Here is a 16,746-nt window from a genome sequence, read left to right as displayed (position 1 = left end):
TAAATCGCTTCCCAAACTATAAGGATATTTGAAAAAGAACATTTTATTAACACTATATATTTTTTTGTGTTGTCATATGGACAGGACATACCGCTGAACTTGACTCATACATAGTTTTGGTATACAGACTAACAACACACTACCATAATATTAAATACAAAAATAAATTACACAAACATAAAGATATTGAATATGGAAATGACAAAAGAAAGTGGACCCAGACAGAATCTGACCCTTTCTGGTTCCCTTTGAAGTACAAAATGTACCATTACTGTACTGTATGTGTATTTACCTCCTAAAGACCCGAAACCTGAATAAGATATATCAAAGCTGCTCGGCGACCTGTGACGCAGTCATGGCCCTCCCCCGAGGACAAGAACTGACCTGACAGGAGAGCTGTTTCAGATAAGTACTTGTTACCTTTTCTGCTATATATTTCGCATTTATTATGTTTTACACAATTTATATGTGATATTAAAAATAATCTCTGTATTTGTTTTACTAACTACGTGTATTTGTGCACTACAGCCTGTTGTTTGTTACATCTCACTGCGACCTTTGCCCCGTGTGAGTCGTTCCTTCCCAGGGATCCAGCACATACGTTGGCTGACTTTGTGCTCTCCCCCCGAGCTGCAATAGCTCCAGCTGGAGTTATTTATTTCTCGTTTTGGCTTACACTAAAATTATGACAGTTTGTATGTTTTATGCAATTGTGATAGGGTAATGTGTTCCAGACGTTGAGTGTTTAGCAAGAATCAATCAAAAAATAAAGTAATGTGCAAAAAAATTATTTTAATTTTAACAAAAACAAAAATAAAATTAAGAAAATTTTAAAAAAAGATATCCTAATTCCCCAGATACTCAGCTATCCCCACTGTTAGCCTGCCTGTAATGGCTGTTAACATTGAGGGTACACCACTACCCCCTGTACTCATTCTGTCTCTCTTTCTCTGCATATGAGGTACCTCTCCATTTTCATAACCTTAAGTAATTTAGACTCTCCCCTTGGGTGCTTCTAAAAAGAAAAGTTGGGTGGGGGGCGGTAACTAACCAAAATTAACTTGGGGGAAAATTCCTGCATTCACCTGGTATCTTTCTCATCTCTGAGTTAATCATTACCACAAATGCTTTTAATCTACCATGGATATGTTCACCTTATTTTGCCATATCCCCTACTTATATTGCTAAATAGTTTCCAGCACAAATCTGCTTGCGCTACCCCCATTGACTAAAACTGACCGATCGCCTGCAGACTGCTGGAAAGGACAAGGTAACCATTTTCTAGTTTGCGTTTAGTTTTTATATTAGAACTGGCTCAACTGTCACTACAGCAGACTAAGGGGTTATATCACAAAATATGTGCACCTATTCTGTAAAATAAACACCAATGTCAACTGCCGCTATATCTGTGAATAACTTTTCTCTTTTCTTTTACAGGTTACAGTCTGTGTGAGAGCACACAGCACCCCTCACCCCAGGTAAGTTATTCCTCATTATTATTTGTTTTGCTTTAGTTTTAAAACACAATGGTAAAGATATATTAACATAAACACATCAACAGTTTTAATATGAGCAGGAAAGTCCAGCGCATATTTAAAATGTCAGGGTTCAGGATTAGTGAAGGAGAACGGGTTTCTCTCCATCACAAATTGTTACATACTGTATTTTGTTGAGAGAAATTTCTCATGCTGTTTTTTCTGTTTTCACAGACTAAGCGCAGACCTGTCAGCAACACGGTGCTGCGAGCACATGTGTAGCGATAGCAGCTGCTGGGTTCAGCACACTGCGCTGGACCACGGTACTTGCTTTGGTTGTGGTTGCTTGCAATCTCTCCCACAGTATCTTGATGCCATTCTGGTGACAGCTTTAGCATTACCATTATGAAGGTTGTTAGTTTATTCTGACAAGCAGGCTTCCCTCAGTCTTGTGTGCTGACTGTGCTAAAGTCACCAAACTGGTACTGAACCGATCTGGTACCGTACCTACACCGTGCTAAAGTCACTGCACCGAACCAAACCAGTGCTGTCAAGGTTCCAATCTGGAACCGTACCGACCCGGTGCTAAAGTCACCGAACCGGTACCGAACCGACATGGTTTCTACCCGATTCTACATGGCCGGCGACCGAGCAGCTCAAGACCCGGTTGCTGTCTATAAGCAGATTGAGGCAGCCCCTGTACATCTGTATACTGTACACTACATTGCTTGTTTCTTGCATCATGCCTGGGTTTTACCCCTGCGACACATGCAAGGCCAGTCTGCCTGTTGAGGACAAGCACGGCCGCCGTTCCAAACAATCGGCAGACTCAGAGCAGATGGAACAGCTCTGGGCAGCTGTTTCCCACCAAGGAACAGTGCTCGCAGAGTTACTGTGTGAACGTTCGGCGCAGCCTGCCCTGTCTGTCCCCTTGGGGCCCAAGGGGGCTACGAGCACAGATTGGCCACAAGAGGACATGCTATCCATCGCCGCCTCTGATGAGGTGGGCGAACAGGAGCTGACGTTCCCTGTCAGCAGAGCTTCTATCGCTGATCAAGAGGGCCACTGCCATCTCGCAAGTGCCCTGGCCTACAGAAGGTGCAACAAGGCTATCTTTGATGATGAACCTACCACCTCTCCCGTGTCCTCCCAATGCAGCTGGATTTTCTTTTTGAAATCCAGTCCTGGGATCATCCAGCTACAGCTCTGGCTGTTTCCCGGTCAATGGATACCCTATATAGGTTGCATAATGCAGAGGAGCTGGGCCTGACCCATTTTCTGCCAGTGGACGCCTCACTTGCTGCTTTGGTACAGGCACCTAATTTAGAGCTCCTGTCCAAGGACGCTATCTGTCCCAACAAGCAGTGCCAGGTCTCGGAGGTGATCCTCAAGCATGCCTATTCAGCAAGTGCATTCGCCACATGGCTGGGCAAGTATAATAGTATTCTGGTAGCTTACCTGTCCTATTTTCTGTCTCACAGGCCCTCACCACAACAGCTGGAGGAGCAATGCCTGGTTAATAAGAACCTGCTCCGTGTGTCAAAGCTCAATGGGCAGGCTGTAGGCAGGAACCTGGCTGTTCTGGTAGCTGCACATAGACAGCTTTGGCTTTCCCAGGCACACGTGCCTGATGGGGACAAAGCACCGCTGTTGGATGCCCCTATTACACCAGGGCATACGTTTGGTCCCATGGTGGACGAGATGCTGCAGCGCTCTCACCGTGTGCGGGCATCCATGAAGGAGCTGGTTCGCTTGCTTCCCAAGTGACCATCCCCAGTGCACAAACCAGCTGCAAACTGGCACCCTAGGCCCCAGCAGCCTCAAAGGCATCAGTGCACCAGACATCTGGATGCTTACTACCGTTCAGACCGGATACTCACTGCTGTTCAAGCACGGTCCCCTCCATTTCGGGGTGTGAATGTAACATCAGTCACAGACCCACAGGACGCCGCGTTATGGTCTCAGGAGGTAGCAGCTGTGTTGCAAAAACAGGCTTCCCATGATAGACCCTCTCCAGTTGGAGGAAGGGTTCTACTCCAGTACTAACCCAAAAGATAAATGTTTATCAAACTTCACAATTTACAGTCAAACTTGCATAACAACCTTATAACAAACTGCAAGTGTTCTTTATAGGCTGGTTTATGTAGTCTGACTGTCTATCTTATATTGATACTTATACTTAGAAATACTAAAAGATACTCAAATCAATGACAAGGCGCTAGGTTGATCCACTTCGTTCTTCCTCCATCTTGCACAAGTTATTTACATCCAGTTCATTGTTTACAAATCATGCACAAAAGTGCCTTCTCTGGCCACAACATCGCATTTCATTTTGAATTTACCGACTTTCCTTGATGAAAACTAATCCACATCTGGGAGGTTACTAGACCTCCTCTGCTTTTGACTATCTATAAGGACACTGATTTTTTGTCCTGTGCAAATAATGTTCCGATTTGGATATAACACTAATACTTACATTTGTCCCAGCCAAGCTCAGTCAGAACTCGCTCTTCTTCCTCCTCTAGTGTTGGCTTCTTCTCAGGTTCCTCTGGTATCTTCTCCTCCAGTATCTTCGCCTCTGTTTTTTTCTTGCCTTTAGGTTTCTTCGTTGGTTTCGGAGGTTTAGGGTTCTTTGTCGGTTTGGGGGGTTTCGGTTTCTTGGTTGGTTTTGGGGGTTTCGGTTTCTTCGTGGGTTTGGGGGGTTTCGGTTTCTTCGTGGGTTTGGGCTGTTTCTCTTTCTTGGCTTTGGCCTCCTTCTCGGCTGCTTTCTTGGCCTTGGCTGTAGAGAGAAAAACAGAGGAAGTGAGGGACAGTGGAGAGCTGAGAACCATAATCGAAAGTGGCATTATTCACACTGTAATTGTATGACTCGTATGACAGTCCAATTATATGTTTGTTTTTGTATTTGTCTTCTGCTTATTGTACACTAACTTTTTGTATTGACAGTCAACAGAACACCCCTGTAAACCAAATGTTCAATTGCATTGGGCTTTTAAAGTCCATAATTAGATGCATACTAATTTGTGTATTTGCATAATAATTTACGTTATAACTAGTTAATTCACACATTATCTATAAAGAAATGTACTGTGTGAAATCTCAGACATTAGTTAGCTAATATGCAAATTATCCAAGGCTCCCTTATTTGCTTTACCAAGTTACAGTTTTATGTAATATGCAAACTATCCAGCACATTGAGTAGTTCATTTAAGAAACCATTGAAATTGAAGAATACATTTACACCTACCCTCTGTCTAAAATGCATTACCTAAAGCGTGTGTGTCTTTGCATTTGGGCAGGAAATGACTTAACAAAGAAAGCATGATTGGCTGCTTAGTTCAAAGTGATCAAGATGAAAACTGCTTCATTTATGGCTCTTCATGGACCGAGTATCTAGTTACAGGCTCATACAATTTATTTAGTGAAGAGGTTTTTATTAAAGTGCTATAATGAAATATCTGACAATCCATAAAAAAGATAATGATTTTTTATATAATTTACATTTCATTTGTTAAAAAATAATCTAAAATAGATAGGAATTTGGATTTCAAATTATACAACTCGTTTATAAGTTACTTAGCACTAGGGAAAATGGGAGAGACATTTTAAATAGTCTTTAGCGGGAAGTTTTCCTTCATGTGTGTATTGATTCATACCAATTTGACATCATTGTTATGTCAAAATAAGGAAATGCCAAGGCCAGGGCTTCTACCATAGTGGAGAACCATTGTGTTCCCATACAACTGTTGCATTACCACAGAGTTTCATGAAAGTGTTTTTGATTACAGTGTAAGTATTGCCACTCGTAACAGTGTTATGGTTATGGGATGTGTGTGTGTATGTGTGTGTGTGTGTGTGTGTGTGTAAGTTGCTGGTATACCCTCCGGATCATTAAGAATTTCAGAAGCTTCGTCTGCTGAAAAATATAAATTAATTTAGAACTAATACCATTCAGTACTGACAGTCTCAACTGATAGCCATCCGACGCCAGAAGCCTATATTACAGGACCACCATCCAAGAAACAGGAAAAGATGTTTTTAAAACAGGCAGGGTATAATACTTGACAGGATTGGTGGAAAAACATTGTTATCCGTTTGTATAAACGGAACCAAGAAATGTGCAGAAATGTGGCTCTTACATTTGTGCGACCGGCACGTAACATGAATGTGTTGAGGTATTCTGAGAACTTCTCAAATCAATTAACAGCAGCGCTGAGATGTGCAGTGATCACTATACCGCTGCTCTTTGTGAGAAACACAGGCTTATGTTTTGTTTTTGTTTTTTTTGGGGGGGGGTTGGGTATCAATTAAAAGCTATAATCAAAAAATGATAAGCAAGGGTTTACTGACCTGTGGACAGTATTATTATTATTGTTGTTCAGTATTTAAAATAATCTATAATCTATTTCTGTGTTGAATGTTGTTTTGGGCCTAGTGGAATGTTTTTCCACCAGAGTCCTCAATTGAGAAGTGACAATGAAGATGGAGAACAGCACATCAAAATAAAACACTCACTTTAGTACAGATTAGTACCATTTTTAGTAGATAAGTATGACTGCGATAAATATAAAATGGAAAATTACCTATATAAAATTGAAAATTACCTATATGGTAACAATATCCTGGGAGACAGTCAGCATGGTTTTAGGAAAGGGAGATCGTGTCTAACTAACCTGTTTTACTTTTTTGAGAATACAACATGGTTTATTTAGATTTCCAGAAAGCTTTTGACAAAGTCCTGCATAAAAGATTAATTCTCAAACTGAACACAGTAGGGATTCAAGGAAATACATGCACATGGATTAGGGAGTGGTTAACATGTAGAAAACAGAAAGTACTGATTATTCCTAATCTACATTAATGATTTTGATTCTGGTATAGTAAGCAAAATTGTTAAATATGCAGACGACACAAAAAGAGGAGGCGTGGCAAACACTGTTGCAGCAGCAAAGGTCATTCAAAATGATCTAGACAGCATTCAGAACTGGGCAGACACATGGCAAATGACATTTAATAGAGAAAAGTGTAAAGTATTGCACGCAGGCAATAAAAATGTGCATTATAAATATCATATGGGAGATACTGAAATTGAAGAAGGGAACTATGAAACTTAGGAGACTTAGGAGTTTATGTTGACTCAGAAATATCTTCATCTAGACAATGTGTGGAAGCTATAAAAAAGGCTAACAAGATGCTCGGATATATTGTGAGAAATGTTGAATTTAAATCAAGGGAAGTAATGTTAAAACTTCACAATGCATTAGTAAGACCTCACCTAGAATATTGTGTTCAGTTCTGGTCACCTCGTTACAAAAAGGATATTGCTGCTCTAGAAAGAGTGCAAAGAAGAGTGACCAGAATTATCCCGGGTTTAAAAGACATGTAGTATGCAGACAGGCTAAAAGAACTGAATCTATTCAGTCTTGAACAAAGAAGACTACGCGGCGATCTGATCCAAACATTCAAAATCCTAAAAGGTATAGACAATGTCGACCCAGGCGACTTTTTTGACCTGAAAAAAGAAACAAGGACCAGGGGTCACAAATGGAGATTAGATAAAGGGGCATTCAGAACAGAAAATAGGAGGCACTTTTTTACACAGAGATTTGTGAGGGTCTGGAACCAACTCCCTAGTAATGTTGTTGAAGCTGACACCCTGAGATCCTTCAAGAAGCTGCTTGATGAGATTCTGGGATCAATAAGCTACTAACAACCAAACAAGCAAGATGGGCTGAATGGCCTCCTCTTGTTTGTAAACTTTCTTATGTTCTTATGTTCTAATACAATACATGAATCTTTATAATGTGGTTGCTGATACTAGTATTCGTTTACACATCTCAATCTAAAAACTAATTTATCTTCAATACTGTACACTACTAGTACAATTTCATGCATTAGAAATGTCAAGAGTTTAGAATGGCCACTGGTCAAAAACAATTCAGGAGATTATAAACATGATAGATATGAGGGATAGAATTCCAGTTATTTTTAAAGCAGTAATAATTAAAAACAATGAAACATTATAATACTCTTAGCAAATAAAACATTTGAATATACTTAAGATAGTTATAAAAATAATCATGATAATTTCTGCATTTGTTATAATAGCTACACAACATTAAAGAAAAAACACGATCTCCACAAATAACTAGCATATCATATTTTCCACACCGAAGATCGGCAGACCCTGGTTGCAAACATATAAATATAGTAGCTCACTTATTTATTTTAAAAAGCACCATACAAGGGGTTAATTTACTGCAGATCTAGAATGTGTATTCCAGACCAGAGTGCAAAGCAGGCCCTTGAACCTAGCTGAATCACAACTTTGGAATTCATGCTCAAAGATCCTTGACAAAAAGCTGAAGCTCTCAAAAATAATCTTTTACATGCCACGAATAAAACTGGAGCAAGAGCCTGCCAAACTGACGTAATGCTTTCCAACGCTTCAGAGATATAAAAGAGATATAAAAGTTGGGTGTGTTTAGAAACAATTATACAAAATCTGGTGGTGATAATCAATGAAATGTTATTTATTTGTGCTGGCAGCTTCTACAGAATCAGACAATGTAAATATTCACCAAATTAAATTAATGACTCTCCAACGATAAGTCAGATGATAGTTATAACTTACTGTGCTTTCATTCCAGTGAATTCACAGTGCTTTAAATCGGGAGCTATTTAAGTAAGTGTGTGGATTCAAATTAAGTTTCAATGTCATGAAACTGTTCCAGAGTGTTATTAAAAAGACAGCTGCAGTCTATAACAGTTCCATGCATTGATCTCCAAACTCTTTGTTTTTTTAAAGGGTCCCAATGATTCAGCTCAACCACTTGGTTTGGTAACACATTCCAGGCACTATTCTCTGTCATAGCAACAGACTTGAAAAACATTCTTTAAAGCTATGTGAATAAGGACTAAGATCCTTTTGAACGTCATGTCTCATTTTTGAATGCTATATGCATACACTAGCTTGTTGCAGACAATACCACATCTCAAATTGGCATAAACTTGTATTTTGCAAACCAACGCAAGTTTGCGGAAAACTAAAGCTGTCTAGTGATCTGACTCATGATTTAATGTGCAACTACATTTAAACAAGCTCCTATTTTATACACAGTATCTTTGGAGGGTACAGTCAAGTTAAACAAGTTTTTTCAGAACTTCGCAAGCCAAGTCCAGCTGTTCTGTAATTGTTTAGGTTGGGTCCACATCAGCAGTGTCAAAATGAGGCATGACGTGTCTATTTTAATATGCAGAGCTGGATATCAGGATCTGGCCAAATTATCCTGGATATCAAGATCTGGCCAAATTATCCTGAAGGATCATTTACATTTTATAACATTACCAACAACAGAACATGTAGATCTAAAACACTCCACCGTGGAATCGAGCATTCCACGTTCCCTCATTTAAAGCACATATTTTCGGTCACTATTTGAGCGGCACAGTTTAAACAAAACTGTTTGCCAGGAAAAAAGAAAGAAGAAAAACTAACAAAGAGAGCTTGTTCAAATAGCCTTTAGGGAAGTGTTCCTCTCTACTCGATTGCAGGGAGAGTCTCAGCGTTTTGCAGTGTTTGATTCAGCAGACACATGTTTACAGACAGAACTCACCTTGTTCTTGTCTGAAGGAACAGTGTATGCTCGTACAGAAGAATTCCATGATACCATGGTGGCATTAGCTCTATCAGTGTCTCATTAGACATGCCAGCCAGGCAGCAAATTAATAACTGCCCTTTTACATCTCCCTGTGCTTCTTATGTTGTTACAAAAGCTGTATGTAAGAAAAGCTATTCAAATCTATTCATTTGAAAAGCTAATCAAATCGGTATAAATTCAGTTGAATATTATTGTGGTGATAACAGTTATGATAAAGTAATTGTAACATAAATCCTAATCTATCTCGAGACAGGTAAGCATGTATTTGGATACCTTCTCAAGACCTGCCTTTAGCTATGTATAAACAATATTTTACTATAAAATATTCTAGGGTGTAACCACAATATCCTTCTATTTTAACATCAAAACTACATTCATATCCAAGTGCAATCAAACGTTACTTAAACATATGAATATATATTTTACAGTAATCATAGGATTGATTCATTCGGCATATGATTTAAAGTTTAGACAATATTCAACTGTGATTCAATTCAATTTTATCATATATCAGTGCTTGTTTCAACATTCAAAAACAAAAGGACAAATCTTGTTGAAAGTAAATACCTTCTTTTATTTGAAAAGTTACAAAAATGAGATTAAGTAGATTGCATTAGATTGTAGTAATACATTTTCAATGTATTATATTGTATTATACTAAGTATGTTCAAGACAAATTAACCATATATTCAGTTATAATTAAGATTCTAAATATATTCAACATTCAACAATGCATTCATATTCTATCATGTAATTCAAAATAGGTTAATATTAATTTATAGTCAATTTAAACATAAATAATCATACAATCGATTTATGAACATAAGAACATAAGAAGGTTACAAACGAGAGGAGGCCATTCAGCCCATCTTGCTCGTTTGGTTGTTAGTAGCTTATTGATCCCAGAATCTCATCAAGCAGCTTCTTGAAGGATCCCAGAGTGTCAGCTTCAACAACATTACTGGGGAGTTGGTTCCAGGCCTTCACAATTCTATGTGTAAAAAAGTGCCTCCTATTTTCTGTTCTGAATGCCCCTTTATCTAATCTCCATTTGTGACCCTGGTCCTTGTTTCTTTTTTCAGGTCAAAAAAGTCCCCTGGGTCGACATTGTCTATACCTTTTAGGATTTTGAATGTTTGAATCAGATCACCGCATAGTCTTCTTTGTTCAAGACTGAATAGATTCAATTCTTTTAGCCTGTCTGCATACGACATGCCTTTTAAACCTGGAATAATTCTGCTCGCTCTTCTTTGCACTCTTTCTAGAGCAGCAATATCCTTTTTGTAGTGAGATGACTAGAATTAAACACAATATTCTAGATGAGGTCTTACAAATGCATTGTAAAGCTTTAACATTACTTCCCTTGATTTAAATTCAACACTTTTCACTATATATCTGATCATTTTGTTGGCCTTTTTATAGCTTACCCACATTGCCTAGATGAAGACATTTCATAGTCAACATAAACTCCTAGATCTTTTTTATAGATTCCTTCTTCATTTTCAGTATCTCCCATATTGTATTTATAATGGATATTTTTATTCCCTGTCTACCATACCTTACACTTTTCTATATTAAAAATCATTTGCCATGTGACTGCCCAGTACTGAATGCTGTCTAGATCATTTTGAATGACCTTTGCTGCTGCAACAGTGTTTGCCACTCCTCCTATTTTTGTGTCATCTGCAAATTTAGCAAGTTTGCTTACTATACCAGAATCTAAGTCATTAATGTAGATTTGGAAGAGCAGAGGACCATGGAAATTCATAAGTGGTTTAGTTACCTATCCTTATATGTGAAGAAAGCAGAAAGAGTCTCGCAATGAAGAATTACTATATATAGCTTTCTCCTTGTGGTTAAAAAGTTTCCACTTAGAAACTTGAGATCTGAAGTGAAGTCCTCCCCATTCAAGGTTGGTAAAGAAAAAAACAACATGGCAGGGCAAGGTACTTTATCTAGATTGCTCCAGTAAAAACCCAACTGTATAAATGGGTAATTGTATGTAAAAAATAATGTGATATCTTGTAACAATTGTAAGTTGCCCTGGATGATGCTTGTAGGAAGCGCCAATTTGAGTAGATTTAAAAAACACTTAGTATTAAGTAACTTTAGTATTCTTCTCTTTACTTTAGCATACTTTTAGATTTAGTAGCAACACAGTCTTTTTATTGCTCTTTTGAATTAAGATCTTTTCTTCAAGAAGTAGTTTTCTTAGTACAGCAGCTGTGTTTTAGTTTTCCTTCCTTGAAGTAAGAATGTTGACAGATGTTTCTATGTTGCTTTTCCAACAGTAGTATTGTCTTTTGATTTGTTTGACAGAAATTTCCTCAGGAAGTTATTGTTGAGAGCTTTTTTTTTTCATTGAGAGAGATCGATTTTCCATGCTGCAAGCATTTTTCTTACAAACAGAACCATCTCCATTGTCCACCAGATGGCAGTATGACACAATTTTGCCCTTTAGACACGATGTCTGAGAGAAACTTTTTCAAGATGCAAGGTGTAAACCAAAATTTGTTTGAAGTTCGATACTTAGTTCTGATAACACAAAATCAAGCTCAGCAGAGGATTTTCTCTAAACAAATTTCTCTGGTAATCGATGAGTTTGTCTTTATCTCTCGTTAGACTACAGTCAATGGTATATTCTAATTTAAGCAAATATTAAATTGTACTTTTTATATCACACTATTCTTCAAACTATGAAATATCTTTTTGGTTTTATTTATTTCGGATACAGGCTACTGTTAATACACTTGAAGACACTAGGCGAAACGTTTGTCAATGTGACTAAGCTTCTCACAGTTTTAACCAGCGGTCCAGGTAAGCTGCGTACCTGCCATTTTTACGCATTAAAGAATCTGGAATTTTAATTTAATGTGTAAAAATACGCATAGCAATTTTGCTGCACAGCTTGTCTGTATCCCCTCCCGCCTCCCCTAAAACTTTCACTAACAAATATATCTCCCAGAATACAATGTCTTCAGTTACTAGGAAACTACACAAGAAAACCCAACCCGACGAACATTATCCAATCTCTGGCTAGCCCTGCTGTCTTTGCAGCCAATCACAGTAAGAATAAGAACAATTCGAAGTTACACAGGTTGAAGTGTAAACACCCCAGTCCAGCTACAAATCCAACTGGAACCATCATCAGAGGCAAGCGCTGAAAAAAGATGCCTATAATATTAAACAAACTGTTTTATAACTTATTAACACTAGAACCGCCATGGCAGTCATTTTGACAGTTTGAGGTTTTCAAATTTAAATTACTCTGCGTGTCTGAAAGTTATGCGGTTGTCCGTTTATGACTTTTCCTAAATACATGTATTAAATACCCTGACAGCGTTTTAAAGGCAGGATCGCGAAAGTAAGGAAGTTATAATCCCGCCCACATAGAACCGGCAAAGCAGTCATTTTTTACTGCCTTTTACAATACATGTCTTTATTTTGAATATCGCTTACAATATTCTATTTTTTTAATATACAAGCCTGTTGTTATCTCTACTGGACCGGGCAGCCCTCAATTCCTTCGTTTTGTACAAGGAATGCACCGGGGAAAATATCAGTAGGAGAGATTTCACATTGAAGCTAGCACTTCAGCAGAAACATTTCAATCAGAAAACTGCAGAGCAGCAGAGTGCTGCAGCTCCACCTGGAGTCAGTGCTGCACCAAGTGACACATCCTCAAGACAAAACATGTGTTATACTGATGTTTTAACATGTTCACCGAGTTTAAGAATTTAATGTTAAAATATAAGTAACGTAATTAATTTGGAGTCAGTGTGATACCTCGAAAAAAATGTGCTGAGTTTATAAAGAACCTTGTAGAACACATGCATGGTACAGTAATTCAAATTAACATTGCAGTTAAAATGGAAGGCTCTTTTTTAATGCCTACCCCATTACCATTAAACATTGTACAGCATTTATCGAGATTACGCATCACTTCAAGGTAATGTTGCATTTTACCCCCTGAAAATACATTTTACTTTCTCAGTGTTAAAACCTTATCTGGAGTGCTGGTTTTACCGTAGAATTCTGATTGAGTGTTTTGAAGTTCTGGAGGTTTGACCAAAGTCGTTAGAAGAATCTAAATAATTTAACAATGAGAAAATGGAAAAAATATAAAATGGAAAAATTAAGTTAAAGTAAGGTATACTAGCAATTCCTTGTTTGTGATTTATAAGTTAGTATGGTGCGTGAAGGATGTCCTTTATTGACATCAATATGGGAAGAGTTTAGGTACCAGGCAGCAACAGCAACTTAATAAACAAGGGATAAAAACAAGAGCTAGGATAATGAGTCACGGCAGCGTTGTGTGATGCACTGGTGTTGCGTATTGGGACCCCTGCTGGTGAGATGAGGGGCAGATATATTGTTGATTAACGAAACCACAGTTTGTGCTACAAAACCACAGTCAGAACAACCGATCGCTGCCAATTAAATGTATTTTCTTTTTTGTCATTTTCTATGTAGTCGTGCAGTATTCGCATTGTTTGCTTTGCTCCCGGTGTGCATACTTTATTTGCCTCGAATTCGCTCGCTGGCGTCCGGTGTGCATAGCCCTTTAGCTTCAGATTTAGCTGGCAAAATAAAAGTTTTTTTTTGTTTGTTTTATTTTTGTGAAAACCCAGATTTATTTTTTTAGATTTAATTGCTGAACGATCATGTTTTTCAGATTTATCTGTTAGGTAAATGTTGAATCGACAACCAAAAAAAAAAAAAAAGATTTAAATGTATTTATTAGAAAACCCAGACTTAACATGCGACGTAACCAGTGATGTACCACAGGGATCAGAATTAGGTCCTCTGCTATTCCTAATCTACATTAATGATTTAGATTCTGGTATAGTAAGCAAACTTGCTAAATTTGCAGATGACACAAAAATAGGAGGAGTGGCAAACACTGTTGCAGCAGCAAAGGTCATTCAAAATTATCTAGACAGCATTCAGAACTGGGCAGACACATGGCAAATGACATTTAATAGAGAAAAGTGTAAGGTACTGCACGCAGGCAATAAAAATGTGCATTATAAATATCATATGGGAGATACTGAAATTGAAGAAGGAATCTATGAAAAAGACCTAGGAGTTTATGTTGACTCAGAAATATCTTCATCTAGACAATGTGGGGAAGCTATAAAAAAGGCCAACAAGATGCTCAGATATATTGTGAGAAGTGTTGAATTTAAATCAAGGGAAGTAATGTTAAAACTTTACAATGCATTAATAAGACCTCATCTAGAATATTGTGTTCAGTTCTGGTCACCTCGTTACAAAAAGGATATTGCTGCTCTAGAAAGAGTGCAAAGAAGATCAACCAGAATTATCCCGGGTTTAAAAGGCATGTTGTATGCAGACAGGCTAAAAGAATTTAATCTATTCAGTCTTGAACAAAGAAGACTACGCGGTGATCTGATTCAAACATTCAAAATCCTAAAAGGTATAGACAATGTCGACCCAGGGGACTTTTTTGACCTGAAAAAAGAAACAAGGACCAGGGGTCACAAATGGAGATTAGATAAAGGGGCATTCAGGACAGAAAATAGGAGGCACTTTTTTACACAGAGAATTGTGAAGGTCTGGAACCAACTCCCCAGTAATGTTGTTGAAGCTGACACCCTGGGATCCTTCAAGAAGCTGCTTGATGAGATTCTGGGATCAATGAGCTACAAACAACCAAACAAGCAAGATGGGCTGAATGGCCTCCTCTTGTTTGTAAACTTTCTTTTGTTCTTATGTCAGTTAAATGTTCACTAGCAAAGAAAAAAAAAGATTTATAGATGGATTGTAAATGTTGAATTTGTGATACGCTTATGTATTTAGCTAAATCTGGACTTTTTGTTGTTACATCTAGGATAAAATATGTGATTTACATGAAATCGTGAAAAAAAACCACCTCTAAAACATAAAGTGCTAAAAAAGGGGGCGGCATTTCAAAAGTTTGTGCACCACTGTCCTACGAGGTGGTAGTATTGCTGCCCTGTTTTAACAGGAGTTTGCTCTTAAGAATGAAAATGTAATTAGGCCCCTGCCCTAATTACACCAGACTTCATTAAAGAGTTCATCCTTCAGAATGACGCTTCCGACATTGGACTGGGGACTGTCCTGTCCCAAGAAGTAGATGGAGTAGAACAGCCCATTCTGTAAGAACAGAAAGTTACCTAGGGAGAGAAACTACTCCGTCATCGAGAAGAAGTGTTTGGCCGTTAAATGGGCTACACGCACTCTTCGGTATTACTTATTGGGACATTCCTTCCTCCTAGTCATGGACCACACCCCTCTTAAGTGGTTGAATACGATGAGGGACATGAACGCCCAGATAACTCAGTGGTATCTGGCGCTGCAACCCTTTGACTTCCAAGTGAAGCATTATGGGAAAAGAGCACCAAAATTAGTATTTTTTTTCTCGGGAGGGGGGAAAATCAGGGCAGTTAGGGGTGGCCAAGTGTTTCTTTGGCCCCACTCTGAGGGGTGGGATATGTGACAGGGAGAGAAGGAATCTGAGCTGCAAGTCTGCCTCTCGACCAGGAAGGGCGCTGGATAAGGTTGGGGGGGGGGGGGGGGGCAGTTTCTGTAGCTGATGCATGCATAAAGATTATTCTATCTGGAATAATAAAAAAGTGACCTCTGTGTAAATTACGCCTATGGGTGGTACACCTTCTCCGAGATAGGCCACCTCGATGATAGGATGAAACCAGAAGTTGGCCATCTTGGGGAAAGGGCGTAGCTGTATGACTGCGGAACAACTACATTGTGATCAGCTGTGTTGCGGGCAGCGATTGGACAGAGTGCGGCGCTGCACTGATTGCAGGGAGGAGTTTTGAAGTACAAAGGGTATGCAGCTATGTGAGTACGGCCCCTTACTTTGAAATTGCTAACGCAGCTGGAACGCTGCTGTGTTTTGGTTTGTGTTTGTGTTGCAGCTGAAGACTATGCTGGGAGCTGACAATCATGGAGCCAGCACACACCCCTGAACACCTACCCTGCACACAGCCAGCACTCGACCCTGCACCAGAGCACCTACCCTGCACACAGCCACCACTCGACCCTACACCAGAGCACCTACCCTGCACACAGCCACCGCTCGACCCTGCACCAAAGCACATACCCTGCACACAGCCACCACTCGACCCTGCACCACAGCACCTACCCTGCACACAGCCACCACTCAACCCTGCACCAGAGCACCTACCCTGCACACAGCCACCACTCGACCCTGCACCAGAGCACCTACCCTGCACACAGCCACCACTCGACCTTGCACCAGAGCACCTACCCTGCACACAGCCACCACTCGACCCTGCACCAGAGCACCTACCCTGCACACAGCCACCACTCGACCTTGCACCAGAGCACTTGCACTGAGGGAGCACAGAACGGGACGTAATTGGATTATTGTGGTTTATTATTTTGTTTTGTTTGGGACTGTATCACACCAGCAGACTGTTCCCAGTACCATTGTTTGTAGTGGGGATCCTTTTTATTTAAATAAAGACCGGTACTTTTGGAACATTATTATTGTTTGGACATTCTATTCCTTTATCACCACATGCACATCCTGACAGAGACACATGACAACATTCCTGCGATGTAACATTTTAACAGTTTGA

At 39.1% G+C, this 16,746-nt stretch overlaps 1 protein-coding gene across 3 annotated transcripts in view; it reads right to left on the bottom strand.

Annotated features, from left to right (window-relative positions):
- The window catches only part of LOC117397838 (inactive carboxypeptidase-like protein X2), a 69,355-nt gene that overhangs the window by 42,486 nt on the left and 10,123 nt on the right, over positions 1-16,746 (bottom strand). For all 3 annotated transcript variants that reach the window (XM_059013509.1, XM_059013511.1, XM_059013510.1), the window contains exon 3: positions 3,952-4,254. In XM_059013509.1, the coding sequence (XP_058869492.1) occupies positions 3,952-4,254 (303 nt within the window). The remainder of the gene's footprint in view (positions 1-3,951; positions 4,255-16,746) is intronic.

Source organism: Acipenser ruthenus, chromosome 46, assembly GCF_902713425.1.
Source record: "Acipenser ruthenus chromosome 46, fAciRut3.2 maternal haplotype, whole genome shotgun sequence".
NCBI classification, from domain to species: Eukaryota; Metazoa; Chordata; class Actinopteri; order Acipenseriformes; family Acipenseridae; genus Acipenser; species Acipenser ruthenus.
This window is presented reverse-complemented; position numbering and strand designations above follow the sequence as displayed.